Raw genomic sequence first — 19,691 nt, forward strand, 5'->3', positions numbered from 1 at the left:
GTACTACCTATGTTTTAAATTTTACTTAATTTGTACAAGGAAAGGAAAACCTTCACTGTGTTAGAACATCAATCTACTAAAGCATGATGTTAACAAAACACTATGTTCACATTGGGATTAATTTGGCTGCAACACATGGTGGTAAAGGGCCCTTTCCTCATCCACTGAATCTCCTGATACACAGTTCTAACACTTTTAGTTAAGAGGTTATTTCTCTGTACAACACTGACACCCAGGAGGCAGCATCACACAGCACTTCTGTCTCGGCCTCTGCTCTGGGCAGTTGTCCTCCAGTCACCCACCTGGCTGAAGGATGAGTTGCACAGCTGCCTCCTGGCCGCTCAGGAGCAACTTTAAGGCAACATCAGTGTTGCAGAAAAGCCTTTTTTTTTTTTTGGTTAGTCTTTTTTTGTTGTTGGTTTGTGGTTCATCCTGAAATGGTAAGACTTGTGCATATTAATATTTAGCATTTTAGCATATTAACTCTTCTGCAAACCTATACAGGTAACTAGGTTACACTGGAAATATATAATTAAACCAAAATGGGGGATTCAAAAGGCTGTGTACTGAAGAAGCAATGTGGCCTACCACTGAACAAATGCTATTCAAAAGGGGATGCAACTGTAGTTTTAAAAAAAGTCATGTGGCTAATTTTTTCCCCTTTTCTTTCCATGTGAGCTAGAACCACATCATTCCTGGCTGTTAATGAAGAGCTGTGAATATCTAACGTATGCATGTCATAGAGTAACCACGAGGTTAGGTCAGCTGCTGCTGCCCATGGCTGTTGGGAACCTAGCACCTATCAAGCAGTTCTCCACTGAGACCTGTTCCCGTGACAGCTTTCTAGCTATTGTCTGTTTTTGTGTTTTTTTAAACTATAAGATGGTCAAAGGCCTGGAATGACTTCTGTCACTACCCTCAAGCTCAGGTTATTTTCAAATATCTTCACAAGTCTACTGTGGCTTTTCAACAAGCTCAGTAATGCTGTTCAATCTTGCCCCCATATGAAAGGTTTTATTTAAGGGTAATATTCTTAGTAAGAGGGCTCTGGCTTTATGAATACTAGCATCAGCATTGTTATTATCTGTGCAGTAGCGCAAGTTAGCGTTAATATCCTAAGATATTTGCCAGTTTCATGATTACTGTTCTGTGTTTGCAATGCTAAAGGTGTATGTATGAACATGAAAGGCTACTACAGTTAGACTTCTTCCACCAAAGCAAAGGCAGAATTACCATTTTATAACAACCTACTAGGAATCAACCACCACTTACACATGACTATGACTATAAATTACGGAAAGCTGGGGGAGAGAAGGAGTGATAGTTACGCCTTTATTATAACTTGCATTACTTTAGATTATTATGTTCATACTTCAGAGAAAGTATTAACACAAGCTCATGACTTCAACCTTCAGCAAAGCTCTCACTACAAAAACATAAGCACTTCATCTGTGCATCTGTTTCATTAGGAAATCCAAAATAAAAAAAAAGTCACAAGATTAGCAAAGGTTTTTAAGATCTCACTGTATGTAACTGGATCAGAAAGTTCATATTTTAATTGCTAGCTGTGACAACCACGGCCCCTCTTACCTACTCACCCTACCCTAAAGGGTAGCTTGCATATACAGATCTATACTGCAAAAATATACAGATCTATACTGCAAAAAGCATGCGCTGTAGTTTAAAGGTTTATTTTGGTAACTAAATCCCTTGCTTGGACTCTTATCATGCCCAACTTTTAAATGGAAATTCATAAACAGAAATGTAACAAGGTTATATGCAGTTAAAGCATAATAGCTCATGGTTTATGCTTCTAATTATAGATACCTATGCCTCTGCCCTGAGACAATGGCTCAAAGTTATTAAACAAGCACCTTTCCTAAGTAAACGCTATGTAATTTTTAAGATGTGAATATGCAGCAGTTAAAGAACAGTGGAAGATCCCTCTATTAATAAAAAAGAAAAAATAAGGACTGTATTAATAGGATCAAGTAAAAAATTGGACAACTAGCAACTCGCTTTTATGTTATTCTAGCATCTCATGGCATGGGAACTAGACAAATCACATTGATTTTGGAATGTAACCTTCCCTTCTGTAGGACCTTCATGACATTCCCAAGTTCACAGGGTGTTAAAAAACATAATTAAAAAAGAAAAACACTTTCGCAGAACATCTTTTAAGGCCACTAAATATGCAGCCACAAAGTCTTCCCAAAATTCAGTTGTTCCTCCAAACATAATTATGTTCTTATCTTGTAGCAGCCTAAAAAGAGGAGTTGTGAAACCAGTGATTTCCAGTAGTTTAAAAACTCAGTTTGCCTCTTCAGGAAGCAGAAGCAACTATTTTCCACAAACACTGACTTTTCTCAAAGTCTCCTCACAAGGAAAGCTTCAATAAAACTACCCACAGCATATGGAATTCAGCACACCTGGCAGTGATTAAGTGCAAGGGGCCTGAATGCAACAGTAGCTACTGCCCCAGTGGACACACTAAAACACAACAGTTGTTTTGGTCAAAGTTGGCTGAATATTGTAATTAGGTAATCTACAACATGGGAGTAAACCCACAAAGTTCAAACAGCATTATCGGTTACCTTACAGACAGACTGCTCAGGTACCTCACTCTGCTGATTAAGTATAGATTCTAAGAATCTGGACAACGCACCTCCTGTGCTTTTAAAGGAATGAAATTAAGTTTGTAAGGGGCTGCACCAACAGCGCATGAAACCGTCACTAGTGGCTGACTGCACTATTATTATTTCTTTGCATACAGTTAGCATTAGATGAGCTCGGATATGCAGACAACCCAGACATGAAGCAGCAGGCTCAAATGCATTCTGGCCATAGGGTGGCATGGAAAAGGCTACTGGATAACTATGTTAGGTTAAGATACAAGCTGCTCAGGTGCTAAGTAAAGCTTTACTGATAAGCAAGCAAAAGCCTTCTGAGCTAAAACTACACAAGCTGCATGGATACACATTTCAACCACTCATAGGTATACATACCTCGCTACACCAGGCAGCTGTCTCTGCAAATGCCCTGGAAGCACTTAAGATAGCTAAATCAGGTAGCTTACAATGAGTTTTAGAATTCCTGATTTTCTAATTTAAAAAAAAAATATCTGAAAATATCTCCCCAATACTACTATATCCATTCAAAGATTATGACTACCGCAACAGAAGTGCAGAACTTCAAGTGAAGTTCTAGCTAACATTTTCCTTGACAATTCTTTTCAGATTAGTTCTTTCCTGCGCATCAGGCCCTACATTAAACAGACACCTTTGTCGTTATAAAATCAAACTTGTTAGGCACTCATTCTCCTGAGTGGATTTAGGCAATCCTGACTTGATTTTCTTCCACGCAGCACTGAGAAGGAAGTAGAACTCATACCTGGAGTGAGACAGGCTCTCTGCTTAGCTCCAACTCAGATCTAGAAGTTGCTGCTGTCTCTCACAAGGGGTAGGATTACGTTCATTGACCATGCAAGTAAATAAGATAAATATAACTCTTGCTATGTGACTTACGTGAAAGCTATATCCTAGCACGTCTGCTGTTCTGCCTAGCGGCCTCTCAAAGCATTCTGAGCTGAAGTACCACGAAACTTGAAATCAATGTCTACTTCAGCCAAAGATGTGGAAGACATGGTTGACAGTAAGTTAAATAAGAATGAATAGGTCTCAATCATCCTCTTATCACAAGCCCCCTTTTGCTTTCTCCCAACACAAGTGACTAAGAAGGTATCAAGTAACTGCTAAGGAGCAAGATATACTAGCTGTTCACTATGACTTACTACTACCTGATGAGCATTTCTTCAGACAAGTAGAACCACATGTAATAAAAATAAGTCAAAAAGCAGAATACTTCATTTTGTCTTGCCTAGCTCCAATAATGCCCAGGTCAGTTTTGGTGTTGCCTTTTTTTTTTTTAAATAAACCAAAGATTTCTGCTATGGAAAAAAAATAATGTATACATTTTTATGTTACGTTTATAACAAGGCTTTTAAAGAAAATAGTTACAGGTATTCAACTGCATCAGACTTCAAAGAAAAAAGATTACACATACAATACAAAAATACAAAAAATATTTTTTAGAACGTACAAACTCAAAAGTCTAAGTGGTCAGAGCTTTCCTAAAATGAAATAAAAAAATACACTTGAAGATGCACTTTCCTTTCTGCTCTTGCAGTTTTAACTCTAGCACAAAGAGAGACTTTAGAGACAGAATGAAAGCAATTAATGTATTGAATTCTACAACCAGTTCCTGGCTGAAATTAATTGAGTTGTTGACACTATCAGGTATTTGAGTCTAGAAAAAACCTTCAGTTTCTGCAGGCGTTTGTTGTCATTGCTGTCAGTTTTCATTATTTTTAAGCAAACAGTTCTGCTACCAAAATGTTTTAAAACTATTAAATCCAAATTAGACTGAAGTTTAGACAGTCCTCAGCAGGTTTAAAATCTTTCAGCACTGTTCTGCAGTATGCAAGCTAGGAAATTACAGTGACCATGCCAGTATCATTGTTCAGAATTACTGCAAAAGGCAGACAGACAGAAAGAGAGCAAGTTATTTCTGAAGCTGACACTTCCTAGGAGCATTAGGACTGCAAAACAACATTTTTTTTTAACCTGATAGTGTCCACTGAAGTCACAGGCATCAAGGCATTTTGTCTTAAATGGCAAGACAGGGAAAGTGCATCTTAGATTTTTCATACTTAAGCAGTGAGTTACTGATTTTTGGTGTGGCTTTTATTCCTTCTAGGCATAGTAAAGAAAAATATTTCAACCAAATGGGAAGCTTAATGTACATTATCTTGTCTTTTTGGTGGTGGCTTTTGTGTATCACTAATTACTGCTTTTATTATTAGTCTCTATTTAATTCACAAGGAAATGCTAACAAGCACTACTCAAGGCTAATGATTTAAGAGGAGCACACTGAAAATACTGATTTATCTTTGTAGTGAGTATTCTTTACAGACTGTATCTAATATACAGACAAGGCCCATTTCCTTAGGATGAAACAAGCCACAGAATGTAACACATCCTACATGAAGTTTTAAACAAAAGTAGAGCTAAGTTACCAGAGCCACTCAGAGCAACATAATTCCTAGTTTGCAGAGACTAAACAAAAAGTTAACTGTAGGGAGAAAAAAAAAGTCTAGGTTCTTAATGTTTCCTGTTTAACTTCATATTCAAATTAATAGTCCAGTAACACTTCTAGCACAATGCTCACTCTTTATCGGTATTCCCAGGAGCCAACTGTTTCTCCTGTTAGGAAGAGGGAGCCAGAAGTGAGAATGCAAGAGCATTCAATGTTAACCTGATTAAAGAGACAGTAACCTTTTTCATCCACCTTAATCGCTGACAAAAAAAAAAATCTTAAAAAGGTTCCACTCCAATTTCTTTTATTATCTGTAACCTTTTGAAACTAATCACATGGAACTACAAAATTAGCAAATGCCTTGAAATCTGTATACAAAACATAAATTACCTCTAATTTCAAACTCAGTTATTAGTGTACCACTCAAAATCTTAAAAAAGTGGCTCCAAAGATAGTCTTATACCATTCTTAAAAAAGGAAACTGTTCCTTTAATGTTATACCCTCCCCTCCCCCCAAACCTCAATCCACATCATTTAGTTATTTTCTTGGTCATGGATATTTCCAAGATGAGACTTTATATTTCGTTCCCATAGCTTCTGGTTGTCAGAAAACCCATGCTTTCCTTTATTGAAGGAATTTGGTCCTGCTGAGGTTGGTGTATCCCTGTGAAAAGCAAAAACAGTATCAGCTGAGAGAGTCAATTTAACTGTAGTAATCGGTGCAACAGGACATGGAAAACATTGGTTTCATGCCCAGCCTGCTGCCAGGAACTACCACACATATCTTTCTTTCAGTTACATCAGGAGTCCTTGTTATTGGCAACTGTTAATTGGCCACAGAACTCATCTGTCTGTGGTACACCAAGAGAGCGATGAGATGGGGCAGCAGAGGAAGCGGCAGTAACTGCTGCTAGCAGTGAAGAACCTGTTTTAAGGGCTAAAAAAATAAAAATCCAAGTCTGCTATTGCAGAAAAAAATCCACTGAGCAGCAGTAAGCCTTCAGGGGACTGACTTTAAAAGCAGTCTATTATGGTAGACTCTTTAAAATATATATGCCCAAAATTCATCCCTCATTTAAGTGAAGCTTTCTCTGGAAGCATCCATGTTTACTTTAAGATTGGCCCTACTGTGTCTCAAATGTGTGTCAAGCAGAAGAATAATATACATTCATTTCAAAAGTACACCAGTTATTATTCTTCCCTCTAAAAGACATAATGTTCATCTTTTCCTTGTGTGGGTTTAAAAAAATCTGAGCAGACTACATTATTTCAGGGCAATTCATAAAATGGGGAACTAGAAAGATACAAAGTTTAGATGCAAGCAGGAAGACTTGCAGTTTGCAACTCTTGACTAATACTCACTCTCCAAGAAGCGAACTAGTTTCTGTTTAATACAGAATCAATTTCTTCTTCAGAAAGAAGGCAGCAAGTATGATCCAAAGTGCAAATATAAATGTACAATTCAATCTACAGCTGAAACTTTAGATAAAATTTTCTTATGTCTGAAGAAAAACTTTTGAACCTATTCCATCTTTCTGTATTTGTAAACCATCTGAAAGATCTGACCTGAGCTGAAGAAACTCTCATGTGCTCACCCTTCTCCAAGCCACAGCTGACCTACCTTCCAATATTCTTCATGCGCATCTTAGCTTCTGGAGGCATTTCTTCTGGTTCACTCTACAAAGCAAAAAGGAGTTTAGAGTGTGCCTGGCTGCCATCTTTTCAACATTTCAGTGATAATATGGGGAATACAGTCCCGCAGGAAAGCGATTTGATTTAGAACAAAAACACAGATTCTACAAGGTTACAGAAAGTAACAAGTACAAATTCCTTTGATCATCTCTGAGTAAGAAGGAGCAGCAACACGACAACAAAACACTCGAACTAGAAGGAGCACGACTTCTCTTTAGCTCCACCCCCCCCCCTTTTTTTTTTTAATCAAGCCCAGAGAAAGCAACCATTAAATTTGAATTATGTATATTTCATTTTCAGGGAGAAGTTATCAGTACTTTTAATGATTTCTTGAACCAACACAGTGCTACAAAATTGTACATACTTAAACAGAAAAACAAGAGATGTTTCTAAGCTAAAAGTTTCCACCATTATGTAAAAAACTTAAATGACCCACTGGTCTCTGCCTAACTCTAACCTACACCAACAGGACTCGAAGTTGTGTCAGTCACTGGCTTATTACTCACATCTTCATCTTCATTGAAAGCCGCTGCTACGGAAAGTGTTTTTGGAGCAAGGGTTGGAACGGGCTCTTTAGGCTTCTGAAAGAGATGAAATGCACAAGGAAAGTAAGTCTACCAACTCAAAAAAAACTCCCCTTTGCATTTTAAATAATCTGTTAAAGTCAAACATTTTCATTGAAACTGATGGGGGCAACAAGGGGGAAAAGTATTTTTGATTTAATCAAAGAGGTCAAGGTTTCTCTCCAACGAAAGGGAAAATGGCTTCTCATTTGTGCAAGATACTCTCTGAAAAGCTGGTTGAGCCTTCTCAGATTACAATTGTACAACAAGCGAATCTCAACTTCCTAGCACACTGCACGGGTACACAGCCTCTGCTGCATGACATGAACAATTAAACCAGGACTTCATTAAGTCGTGGTGTTCAGAGTTCTACTATCCTATTGTTAACATTATTCCTTTGGAGTTTTCTTATCCATTAATGCCAGGTAGCTGAATATGTTTCCTTTCCCATCTTTTAACAATTTAACAGCTCTCTGGCTTAAAATAATCCAATGCTTTTTAACTAGTATCACTGCGCATCACACCATGGAGGCCTGCTTAATGTAAGGCCCCTTGAAAAACGTATTTTTAAATTTCCAGAAATACCCTCCTCTATTTCGAGTGTATCGGGCTACTTACATCTGAGTTACTTTCTGTCTTTGCTGTAAGACTACTAAGAAAGTGTCAAATCATCATTAACAGCTTGCTGCGACAGTACTACCACTTATCTAAATCAGTCATATACAGTGCTTCCTCCATTTTGACTTCATTGGTTATCATTCTGTATACATTCGTATTTTGGAACCTGATACTGCAGATGAGTCCTTAGGTGATTGCCTACAGCTCATCCAACAGCCTATAATGTGTAAATACTCTGTCATTTTTTACAGCTTCGACTCCACAGGAACAGGTAACATACTAAGAAAGTACAGAAATGACTAAAAGGAAAATGGTTGAGTTACAGCACTGTCAAATCTGGTACACTGTCAGTCACCCACTAAATGCAGGAAGCCAAAAATCCTGAGCCAAATTTACTGCCACTGGAAATAGCTTTCTACATGAGAAATCCAAGCTTGCTAGTAGCTCAGAAGGCAGCTCTGTCAATTTTTCCGAAGTCTGATTGACCTGACTGCATTTATACCCTAGAATGCTGCCAGCCCACATCTCCCTCCCATGTGAAAGTAACAGACCACTCTTTTCATTTTTTGCAGATCTGTAAAATCCTGGAGCTGCAGGTGCAAGCCTTTCATGATTACAGTCTGAACTGAATCCAGATACGCGTTTATAACCTATCCATCACAGTGGGATGTGGGAAGTATAGATAAACTTTATTAAGTAGAGACAGCATCTGGCTTGTCCTTGCCTGAGCTAGTACAGGTCTACTTTGGTAATAAAGAGAAGCATCAGATTCACATTAAAACAAGCACAGGGATAACCTTTACTGGACAACACAGGGAATGAAAATTCTTAGAGAGGTCTCATCTCTTGCACATTATTTTAATAGGCTTTCAAAAAGTCCTTCAACAAGGTTAAAAAAAAGTGCACTAGGATAAAGGAATCACACTGACCTTGCAAATAACAAGCAAAGTTATGAAAAACAAGCTAGACTTTCCCATGCAAAAATACAATCCTTGGAGTGAAGATGACCTATTAGGGCATCTCAGAGAGGACTTGCTTTTGTGCACCTTTAAGCATCCCGTGCAACGGAGCTCCCAGCTCTCATTTCAAAGTGGCTTGAACAGTCTAATGAGTCTCCTCATTTCCCTCTGGAAATCATTCCGGACTATCCAATCTCATTACAAAATTATTCTATATGTTAATTTCCATCAAGTCCTACGCTTCCTGAGACAACTGACCCGGTATTAATCGCCTGCAAGTCCTTACATATGCATAGGTATGCGGCCCTGCAATGCTTTCTTAAACTTAGATGAAGTCACCCGCATTTAATTCAAGACTTTCCTCCTGCAAGGAAGCCTCCCCACGGTACTTCCCCTTCACCTCACTTTCCTGAAAATTAAAAGCCCTCAGACAACTTACATTTGCTGCTAGTTTGATGGATATTGCAGATGTCTTCTTTGCTGTCTGATTGCCTATGGAAAATCCAAACTTGGACATTTTGGCAGGGGCAGGCTTTGTAGTGAAGTCTTCAGCTTCTTCATTAGCTGCCCGTTTCTCTGCGCTGCGACTCGAACTTTCCCCTCCATTACTGGAAGAAACAGTCTTAGTTTTCACAGGTTTTTCTGCCTCTTCTTCAGGTCCTGGTGAAGTCGAAACAACTTACCAAGATGAGCTATTTTTACTGAGCAGATTGATGGGAGCAGCAACCTCATAAAGCATTATACTTTGAGTGCAATAGGTTAGGTGTTTTTAGTGACAGCAGTTGTCACCAATGTACATTTAGTAGACAGCAAAATACAAAGAGTAGAAGAAACCACAAGCACTCCACTACTTGTAAAGAACTTCTTGTGTACGAGCCAGGAAAACAATCTTGAAGCACCATCTCTTTATTTAGCATGGAAGTCAAAGTTCATGTAGTAAATTAAATGTAGATGACTAAATCTTTTTAGGGTTTAAGTTGCAACAGATAAGGTTTCACAATCAGAATCCCAATTTCAAATCTACAGCAGATAATTTAAGTTAAATTTAATTCTATCAAACTTTTACAAAAACGTGTCCATGCCAGTCTCTAGGCTTGTCTGGCACAACTCTAAGACCATGGAAGTGACTACAGTGAGGCCGGCTGTCTCAACCATGTTTCAAGTCACTGCTTGTCCACATCTCATCTGTAATAAATCTGCCAAGCTCTGCTTGAGGAAGGAATCAGCACTAGAAAAACATATATAGAGATTTCATCTTTTCTGGTTTTGCACAATGTCATAGAAAACATAGTAGCTGAACAATGATTCACAGAGGAAAAATGACTCGAATCACATTTGCATCTTCTACAGACACAGCTTCTTCAGCTACACCAAGGCACAAAGGTGTCCTTGGAACACTCGTGGTGAACATAGTAAACACTTCAGCAAAAATACGTTTCTCTGCTGCTGCAATAAGCAAATCACTGCAGTAGCAGATGGGAAAAAAAAAAGCATGCATTGGAGAATGGACAGGAAAGCATTCATACTATCAGACTAAGAAAAACTCTAACTAGCACCAGTTTCTCATCATGTGAAACGGAGAAAAGGACCCTCCACAGAGAGCAAAATCAGGCCACCAGGGAGGAAATTTCTTGGCACTGCTCTCTAACAGCAAAAAGCAGATAAAGAATGCAGAGCAATGGGAGAGAAGCTAGTCTGAATTTGGGGTCAACAAGATTGTAGTTTTGAGGGGAAAAAAAGGAAGCAAACCATGTCAGGAGAAAGGAAAACTAGGGACATGAGGAAACTGAAATGAGAAAAATATAAGTATCCTTCAATTTAGCATATATAATTTCTCTTAACATTGCCTTAACTTGCAGTTTAAGCATGTAACTGCTCAATATTGCCTTTTTCAGGCACCCATTCACAGCACATTTACTGCCTATCCACATCTATATATACATAAATATATATATTTCTGCTATTTCCCAAATCATCAGTATTGTCTCATCAGCAGAATATACCCTTTCTACCTCACTATTCTAGTTATCAAGATAATAAGTGATTGGAATAAAAATTCATTTATTATTCACCTTTGGGAAGATGATAGATCACTATACAACATATATACAACACACACAGAAATAAAAATCTCTAACTTCACTCTATTCAAAAACAGTATTAGTCTGCACCACTAGAAATTTGACTCGGAAATTCTAGATATAGAAGTGACAAATAAAGATGAAAGAGAAGAGGCAACATTTACACAAGTGACCTTGGGTGCTGGCTGCTGTCTTAGCAGGGTTTTACAAACACCACTCTGCAGTGCTTTGAGAAGCTGTTTACAGCTTGTCCATGAAATCACATTAAACAGAATATTAAGTTATTAACCTAATCTAGTTACACCATAGCCTGTAAGGTGATCTGAGGGCAGGGAGAAGTTACACTGGACTGAAAAGTTTGGGAACCACGGGTCTAGAAATTTGCCTCTTTGTAAGATATGACAATCGCAGCAGCCCAGATGTCAGGGCACACTGGCCCAGTCCAGGTTCCTAAGCCAATGCCAGCCTGAAGCTAACTTAAATTGCAGTAGACTGCAGTTTACTGCTTTGACTGCGAATTCTGCAGTACTGCTAAGCAAAACATCATGTCTAAGATAATCTAGAGTTGGATGTATCAACTCCCACACCTGTTTTCTCACCCTTCTCAATGAAATGTTAAACAATCCCTGTCTCAAAATTAGGTTCTATCACCACTGAACTATAAATACTACTACTGACAGGCTCTGCTTAGGACAAACTGTAGACTGATGGAAGAAATTGCTTCCTTACAAAAAACTCAACTTGCTGAAGGTGCTACGAAGAGCTCAGGACAATTGGGAGGGTGTGGGAACAGTTGTGTCTAGAAATACTCTATTTCTAGAGCAAACAGTTATAAATGCAGATGTGTATCGTTCATTAAACTGGTCTCTCTAATTTCCCAAGCCAAGGTAGACCTTTTTTTTTTTTTTACTTAAGGCTTTTTTGTTATTTCCTAGAAATCTAGAAATCTCAAGGTAGTCATATTTCACCTACCATAAGCACCACTACTATTCTGAGATCTAGTCTGACCAGTGCTCTTTTAATGGATCATAGTAATCATAAGCTGCACTGCTTCACAGGTGAGTTTTCCTCATAAGTATCAACAAGCTATGCAAATGGACAACCTCCACCACCTAGGTGGTCTAAGTGACAGGACCAACAGGGCTTGTTGCACAGCATCACAGGATACGTTGTCCGTGGGAACGTGACCACTATGCAGTGGGGATAAAAACGCTAAAGAGTCATAATTAAATTAACTTTAAGGGGGAAAAGCTTGGCAAAAGATAAACTTTAAATTGCTTGAAAAAGTCATCAGTGAATAACAGCTTTCGTTAGGGCCAGTGCGCCATAGCTCGTTAAGATCACATTCCAGCACACCAAAGAAGTGCACAGGACAGCACGGATACCTGACATAGTGATACTGTCCAGTGATTATATTACTAGAACTTTAAAAGTATAAAACAAAATAAAACAACAACAAAAAAACACAACACCACAGTTTCAAGAGTCTGGGAACTACCCCAAATCAGGTGTTATCATTCATATTTTAGCGATCATCAGAAATGACATTCACTGTTCAGACTACCCTAATTGGTTTACAAGCTTAATTTAATCTTTTAACTCATCAAAGAAGAGCCGCCGGTTTCTGGTTATACTTAAACCAAAAACAGCAAAGGGAAGCTTTAGCTTCGCAAGGCCGCTATTTTCTCAATTTTAAGTGATGGGGGGAAAAAAAAAGACAGAAAAAAGCATGATTACAAATTTGAAGAGAACTGATGATAAGCAGTACACAAGAAGACAGGAATATCCAAGTTCAGGTTGAAATAATATAAAATCAGATATAAAACTTGTGTATTGATGGGAAAAAAAAAAAAGGAAAAAGAAGACCACCAAGGTGCTTAAAATGGCACACAAGGAATATTCACTGTGTCTCTACTTGCAAAAGTACCACAGCTGTTAAAAGCAAATTTTGAGGCGTTTTTTTTCTCCTTGCCAGTGGCAAGGGTGAGATCTGCGCACAGGGCAGAACGAGGCAGCGCATTCCTCTCAGCAAGCCACCCAACTGCGGCGTTTCCGCGCTCCAGGAGCACGCTGCGGGCGCAGCCGCTCCTGAGGGGCCGAGGCCAGCCCTGAGGCGGGCGTGTGGCGGGCCCAGGCCCCTGTCCCCTCATGGCCCGGCCGGGGGTAGCTCCCCCCGCTCCCCCACCCCCCATGGCCGCTGCCGAGCCCCCCTCCCCTCCCGGGGTCCGCGAGGCGAGGCGCTGCGTGTTCACCTCCTGCGGGCTGCTGCGGCCGCCGCGCCTTCTCGCCCTCCGCCCGGCCGTCCGCCATTTTGTCCCCGCCTCCGCCTGCCGCGCCGCGCATGCGCACCGCCCCCCGCGCGGCCATAGGGGCGGGGCGGGCCGAGCGCGGAGCGGCCACGTCCCCCCCACCTTCCCCGAGGCGCGGCGGGCGTGACGCACTTCCGGCGTCATCATGCCTAGGAGAGCGCGCAGCGCCTCCCTTTGCCCTGTCACGGCAGCCCTGTGAGGGCCAGGTCCGCTCCCCTGCCCCCCTGCGACACAACTGCACGGAGTCACGCTCTTTTAACAGTGAATTTTATCTCCTTCCTCTCACATAATTCCAACAACGTACAAATAAATTCAAACTGCCCCATGCCACGGTCAATTTACAAAGCCACCCCTCAGCAGGGTCCTTTCAGTTGGACTAACAAAGGCATTTTTAGTGACAAATACTTAAATACAGTTCCACAAGTCCACAGAAACTAGAGCGTACGAGGGTACAGTTTGCCTGCAAACATCATTTTCTTCCTCAGCATTCTACTTCCGTGTTAGCTTCTTGGAGTAGTTATTCGCAAACTGCTTTCGTAATTCATCCTGCCTCTTCCGAAGTTTAAGTACATTGATCAGGTTTAAGGCTGTTTTCAATTCATGCACAGGCTTGTTTACAAAGCCAGAGTATTTCCTTTTGGGAACAAATTCCAGAGCCTTCTTCCAGTCTCCAGTATCTTTCAGGGTTAACAGAATATGCATCATCTGATCCAGTGTGAGATTTTTGGCACCGCTACTCCACAGCAAGTATTTCTCCAGTGGAAGGGCCGCAGTCTCCAGCCCCAGACGTTTTGCCTGTGCTAAAGAGACTCCTGTTTTTATACTCTTGTCAACCATAGACCCGACAATGTAGATTTTGTCATGATCGAAAGTTTTCATGACTTTGGGAGAATCAGCGGTCAGATAGATAAGCTTATCCTTTGGAAAGATATCTGTGTAGCACTGGTCTGTCACAGTTATAAGCAGTTTGCCCCACGCTTCTCTATAATGTTTGATAAATTCCTTGTGATACAGGCTGTCATCTTTGAAGTTACAGAAGTGAATGTGGAATGGATCCATGGATCTTCGATTGCAACTTTCACTCAATACCAACTGTCTCACTGTATTTGCTACTTCTCTGTCTGACATATCCTTTTCATAAGACATGTCAAATACTAGAGGTTGGCCAAAGATCATTGACTGAGCTACCCTCCAATTGTATGTTTTATCCATAGAGCTGGCCCACAAACATAAAAATTGATTCTTCTTGGGCTCTTCAGTTTTTGAAGCGCTCTCCTGCATTTCTAGCCTCCTTTCCCTTCTCTCGTCTGTCTTTCTTTTCTCATTTTTTTTGTAAAGTTCTTTAAGATACAGAAATTTTAAGTACTTCTTTTTGGCTGACTTGGAAGGACATTCTACAAACGTTTTTAGCTGTTCTTCAGTGACATTTTCTGGAACCAACCTACCAGCTAGCCTCCACATCTCCAGAATCTCACGTGCAGCAGCCAAAGTAGAAGTTTCCTTAGGCTCTGAGGCCGTCGCACTGACTTCTTGCAACCCAGATTTCATTACTTCCTTCCATGCATCTAAATCTAGTTTTTCTGAGGGACTGCGTGAACTGCCCTCCTTCAGGCAATGTGATAAAATCAGAGTTCTACTGAGCGAAAACAAATCCTTTTTCATCCCATGTTGTGCAACAAATGGAAAGACAGAATATCTCACAAGCTTCTTCAGAAGCATGTTAGCAGACTGCATACTTGGACACGTGCTGTGGTCAAACACTTATCTGCAAAACAGCATAAGAGGTGAAGAAAACTCGTCAAAAGTCATGAAGAAAACACAGACATAATCATCCTTATTAATGTCAACAGACAGTAACTTGCTTCTTGGGGAATACTAGGAATTCCCGCTTCCACTATTTCTTTACTACTCTTTCTAAATAAAAATGATGTATGCAGTGCTGTCACGAATAGATGTAGTTATCTCTACTGCTTAAAACAGTGGTACTTACTGCACTTCAAAATGCAGTCAACCTTTAAGTATTGTCTGAGATCTATTTCCATTATCCCTATCATTTGACAAAGAAGAGCCTTCGCAACAAACGTAAGCAAAATGCCGCATGTAGTCTGAAATTATTGTAAAAACACATCCTGGTCTAATTTGCCTACACTGTGAAAATGGATAAGGTGCTTCATCTAGTAATATTTTCTGGAATAACTTTGTATCAAAGAAGATCACATTTTTGCTTTCAATTATGTGTTAGAAAGGTCTATTGGCAAACTTTGGTACTCAAGTTTTTCCTTTTTACTTTAATACTTGCTTTTTAATTCTTCCATGCATTTCCACATTGCAGGTCACTGAAGTACTGAAACTACCAGTGCTATAGTTTTGCTAAGCCAACACTACCGCCAGCGAAGAGACGCTTATAGCCCTTGAGGCCCTTGTTCCTGGCTCCCTTGGCAGTGCAAACATTCACGTGGCCACACTATGAACCAAGTCAGTGAATTGATCCTAAAGCCAACTAACCAGGTGGTGGAAAAGAAGAAAACAGGAAAAACAAAGTGTGATCATCCCAGCCAAATGAGATTCCATACCTGATTTGCTAGACAGCTCCTGGAACAAAAACAAAATGAAGCAACAAAAAACTAGTACAGGAAGTGACCATCTTTTTTCTTTTTGCTGGATTGCCTGTGAAGCCAATGTCACTGCATAAAGCTAAGGACAGGAAACCCACAATCCCATTAATCTCACACACATTTGTACTTAAATGTACGAGGTTTGTAGAAAGAAAAATACCAAAGAATGTTTAGTATTTTCCTTGTCCAATGCAAACTTACTTAAGGAAGATCTGAAGATTCAGTGGATGTTAGAAAAAAAAACATGACTTGGCCAAAACATAAAAATTGGCTTAAGATTTTGAAAATATAATTCATAATCTCCCCAATAACTTACCACCTGAAAATAATCAGATGTACAGAAGAACAAGTTAAACTTACTTTGGAATTTATATATATATATATATATATATATACACACACCCCTGCCAGATGCAGAGCTACAGAAAGAGGAGCACATTATTAGGAAACATTTATATAAAACATAGAGTGCATTTAAACATAGTGGGTGATACTGGCAGTACAGGGATGGTTGAACCAGATGATCTTGGAGGCTTTTCCAACCTTAATGATTCTGTGATACTGTAACTCATCAAATTTGTGACTGAGTTTTCATTTTCTACTTTTATTAAGATAAAACAAACAAAAATACCTAACAGTGTGAAGTCAAGAGAAAACACTGAAGTGTTACAATAGAAATGTTTGGAGTTTGAGATTTTTGATATTTAAGTATTAAACATCCTAGCAAAATTAATAATCTGAGAATGTCTGTCATCCAACTGGAGAAGCCAAGGGACTGATTCCTCAATTAACTTCTATTACTGGAGCTCCAGCGAAACTGAAAGATAGATTTACACAATCTGAACACCTGATCACAGCTTTTGATAACAACCAAGTTATTTTTCTATGCGTTCAACCTGCAGCATTTTACCAGCGTTTGAACTACCTCTTGGAGAACCTAGAGCTGCAGAACCGCAAGCGCTTTTCTCATTTATTTTTTTTAAACACGACTTCCCCCTAACTTTCAACGCGGCCCACACCAAACCCCTAACGCTCCTCCGAGCACCGCGGTGCGTCCCCGGAGCCCCCCCGGGAGTCTTCCACGCCGCCATGAGGGCGATAAGAGGCCACCACCTCCTCCTCCTTCCCTCAGCCCTCAGCGCCCCGGCCCCCACCTGCCTCCTCCCCACGTCGCTAAGGGCCGCCGCTCTCGGCCGCCGCCATTTTGTGCTCGCCGTAAGCGGAAAGGGCAGAGCATGCGCGGGGAGGAGCCAGGGTCCGTCCCTCTCCTCACCCCCCGCTAGGGGCTGGCTCGCTGCTTTAAGTTTAACGCTTTTTTTTTTTTTTTTTTAAATTGGTAATCCTTCGGTGGGCGGCTTTAGCGGAAGCTGCGGTCTGTCACGATGAGTTTTCTGCTGCCCAAGCTGACCTGTAAGAGGGAGGTGGATCAGGCGATAAAAAGCGTGGCGGAGAAGGTTTTGGTTCTTCGGTTTGGAAGAGATAACGATGCTGTTTGTCTGCAGCTCGATGATATTGTAAGAGCGTTTTTTCTCCCTTTTTTAATAAATAAACTCTACGGGTATACCTGTTGTGCACAAGAGAACGTCGTGTTGCTTGTGGATAACATGGGGCCTTTTGAAGATGGTGTTTGCATGCTGACAATTAAATGTAAAATGCAATAATCCCATAAACCATTTGAAAGTTAAGCAGATGTTTATGTTATCGTAGTGGGTGTACAAAGCGTTTGAGGTAGAAAATGTGATATTTTAGCCCTGCTTTAACTGATAAGGTGTAATAGAAATTGGCTTTATAAAGCTTTCCACCTTTTTTCCCCGTGTCTTAATCCATTTGTCACCTGTCTTTCTCACTCTTTTCAGCTTGCAAAGACAGCTCATGACCTAAGTAAAATGGCAGTCATCTACCTGGTGGATGTGAACAACGTTCCCGTGTACACCCAGTATTTTGACATCAGTTACATTCCTTCTACTGTATTTTTCTTCAATGGACAGCATATGAAGGTTGATTATGGGTATGTCATCCTACCTGACGTTGTCTGTTATGTCTGTAATAACCAACAGTCTCTCTCTGGGTTACCTAGTTTACAGGACATAATGTTTGAAAACTGTTCTTGACTACATCTGCTTTAGATAACTGTGAGAAAAGGCAGAAGGACATAAAATTAAAAAGTATTTTGAAATACGCTGTAATTCAATAAGTATGTGTCAGTTGTGAAATTTATCTGACTGCAAGAAATAGCATGGGTAAAATCTTAGACACAATGCTGCACCTTTTTGGATTTAGGATGTCATGTCACAGTATATTCCTGATTTGGCTCTGACGTTAAAGACACTGTGGGTTTCTTTCAGAATGACCAAGTCAGAATCCTTAATTTCATTATACGGCTTTTCTTACCTTCAAGTGTTTTTGCTTTGAACGCTTTAACATTACAATTCTGCCTTTATCTTATGCTTATCTTTAGGTCTCCAGATCACACCAAATTTGTAGGAAGCTTCAAAACAAAGCAAGACTTTATAGATCTGATTGAAGTGATTTACCGTGGAGCAATGCGTGGAAAGCTCATTGTAAGAAGTCCTATTGATCCCAATAACATTCCTAAATATGACCTTCTCTACCAAGGAATTTAATGGTCTGGCCTGAGATAAAGAATTGTGGAACTTGCAGATACTCTAGATAACTTTTCGAGCATTTTTAGCAACTGCTGACACCGTGGGACATTTCAAGCATTTGCATTGAAGGATCATATTGGTCTCCTTCTGAAGACAGATGTTCTGTCACCTAATACTTCTCTCGTAAATAAAGCTACATGCTCAACATGTAGAATGCATGTAAGTGGCTATTCTTTGTGTTGCACGCTGACTGGCAGCTATAGAACAGACATGTTGCATGCATCCACAATGACAGCATCTCCAGTGCAATTTTCTTAAAGGAACTAAACAACAGTGTATTCTAATAATAGTTTATTTACTACAACTTTCATTCAAATGTAATATCAGCCCACCTAGCTTAATTTAAAAAGCCATAGTTGCTATTGGAAGTGTTTACCTGACTGTTCATGTTTCCATCCATTACGGAATAATGGGGTGGAAACTTTTTCAAATGTTAGCAGACATGACTAAAATCGCAAATAGGTATAAATATGCAAGGGAATTTGACTCTGTTCTCTGTAACCAGTGTTACTGGTTTAATGTTCAGTCATTTTTTTGACTGAGATAGGAACCGACGCTGTAGGAAAAGCTGTTATCATCCTTCAGAGTTCTTTTGCAGACATGGATCACTTTCATTTTCCACAAGATTTAACTCAGAAGTCAGCGTAGCTGTTTCCTTTACGTGTACTTTTAAGGCTATTTGAACTTTTGCTTGCATTAATCACAAACCTTGAGTATGGACATTTAAAAACTGTCTCTATTTCCCATTTGGTTCTAAATTAAAACAAGTGAGACAAAATAGTGTCATTCTCTTGCATCAGTTTGACAATTGAAGGTTGCTAGAGTGTTTTATGTCCACAGCAACTGTACTTAGTCTCACTGACTTCATTGGATTTAAAATTAAAATTACTTTAGGTCACTGTCATTCTTGTGGTATATCATCTTTGAATGGAGGGAGGATAGTAGGATGTAGTTCCCTAGAGTATCATTCAACTTACATGTGAACATTTCAAGGAGGAAGGTGGCTCTTCCAGCTCTGGAAAGATTTTTAAACACTGTATGACATACAGGAAGAAGTAATCTTGTTGTAGGCAATAGGATAATTCAGAGTACTA

The 19,691-nt window shown here is 39.8% G+C and overlaps 4 protein-coding genes across 7 annotated transcripts in view; 2 read left to right on the forward strand and 2 right to left on the reverse strand.

Moving 5' to 3' along the window:
* Window positions 1-1,318: 1,318 nt before the first annotated feature.
* PCNP (PEST proteolytic signal containing nuclear protein) lies at window positions 1,319-13,409 on the reverse strand. Its single transcript, XM_048058013.2, has 5 exons — window positions 13,260-13,409; window positions 9,366-9,586; window positions 7,293-7,367; window positions 6,716-6,771; window positions 1,319-5,758 (listed from the first exon to the last, which is right to left on the reverse strand). Exons 1-5 carry the CDS (start codon window positions 13,372-13,374, stop codon window positions 5,629-5,631), a joined length of 597 nt encoding a protein of 198 aa, XP_047913970.1. The 5' UTR covers window positions 13,375-13,409; the 3' UTR covers window positions 1,319-5,628.
* Window positions 13,410-13,566: 157 nt separating this feature from the next.
* Window positions 13,567-17,191, reverse strand: TRMT10C (tRNA methyltransferase 10C, mitochondrial RNase P subunit). 3 transcript variants are annotated; one of them, XM_013185409.3, is made up of 2 exons: window positions 17,086-17,191; window positions 13,567-15,081 (listed from the first exon to the last, which is right to left on the reverse strand). In XM_013185409.3, exon 2 carries the CDS (start codon window positions 15,048-15,050, stop codon window positions 13,806-13,808), a length of 1,245 nt encoding a protein of 414 aa, XP_013040863.1. In that variant the 5' UTR covers window positions 15,051-15,081; window positions 17,086-17,191; the 3' UTR covers window positions 13,567-13,805. The 3 variants fall into 3 exon arrangements, with proteins under 3 accessions (XP_013040863.1, XP_047913968.1, XP_066859052.1); XM_048058011.2 differs by having other exon boundaries at window positions 17,090-17,175; XM_067002951.1 differs by lacking the exon at window positions 17,086-17,191 and adding an exon at window positions 15,890-16,016.
* On the forward strand, window positions 17,181-18,751 carry TXNL4B (thioredoxin like 4B). Its single transcript, XM_013185447.3, has 3 exons — window positions 17,181-17,445; window positions 17,788-17,939; window positions 18,390-18,751. The coding sequence occupies exons 1-3, from the start codon at window positions 17,314-17,316 to the stop codon at window positions 18,553-18,555; spliced, it is 450 nt and encodes a 149-aa protein (XP_013040901.1). The 5' UTR covers window positions 17,181-17,313; the 3' UTR covers window positions 18,556-18,751.
* SENP7 (SUMO specific peptidase 7) overlaps window positions 18,661-19,691 on the forward strand; it is a 54,961-nt gene continuing 53,930 nt past the window's right edge. For both annotated transcript variants that reach the window (XM_067002848.1, XM_067002863.1), the window contains exon 1: window positions 18,661-18,756. In XM_067002848.1, the coding sequence (XP_066858949.1) occupies window positions 18,751-18,756 (6 nt within the window). In that variant the 5' untranslated portion in view covers window positions 18,661-18,750. The remainder of the gene's footprint in view (window positions 18,757-19,691) is intronic.

This window comes from Anser cygnoides, chromosome 1 (assembly GCF_040182565.1).
Source record: "Anser cygnoides isolate HZ-2024a breed goose chromosome 1, Taihu_goose_T2T_genome, whole genome shotgun sequence".
NCBI lineage: Eukaryota > Metazoa > Chordata > Aves > Anseriformes > Anatidae > Anser > Anser cygnoides.

What these genes read in the sequence shown, in the direction of transcription:
- PCNP (XM_048058013.2), bottom strand. Translation starts at nt 13,374, where the DNA reads ATGGCCGCGCGGGGGGCGGTGCGCATGCGCGGCGCGGCAGGCGGAGGC. An exon ending in CTTTCAATGAAGATGAAGAT is followed by an intron (nt 6,772 to 7,292) that starts GTGAGTAATAAG and finishes TTTGCTTTGTAG; the next exon opens with AGTGAACCAGAAGAAATGCC. An exon ending in CGCATGAAGAATATTGGAAG is followed by an intron (nt 5,759 to 6,715) that starts GTAGGTCAGCTG and finishes TGCTTTTCACAG; the next exon opens with GGATACACCAACCTCAGCAG.
- TRMT10C (XM_013185409.3), bottom strand. Translation starts at nt 15,050, where the DNA reads ATGCAGTCTGCTAACATGCTTCTGAAGAAGCTTGTGAGATATTCTGTC.
- TXNL4B (XM_013185447.3), top strand. Translation starts at nt 17,314, where the DNA reads ATGAGTTTTCTGCTGCCCAAGCTGACCTGTAAGAGGGAGGTGGATCAG. An exon ending in GTCTGCAGCTCGATGATATT is followed by an intron (nt 17,446 to 17,787) that starts GTAAGAGCGTTT and finishes CACTCTTTTCAG; the next exon opens with CTTGCAAAGACAGCTCATGA. An exon ending in CATATGAAGGTTGATTATGG is followed by an intron (nt 17,940 to 18,389) that starts GTATGTCATCCT and finishes GCTTATCTTTAG; the next exon opens with GTCTCCAGATCACACCAAAT.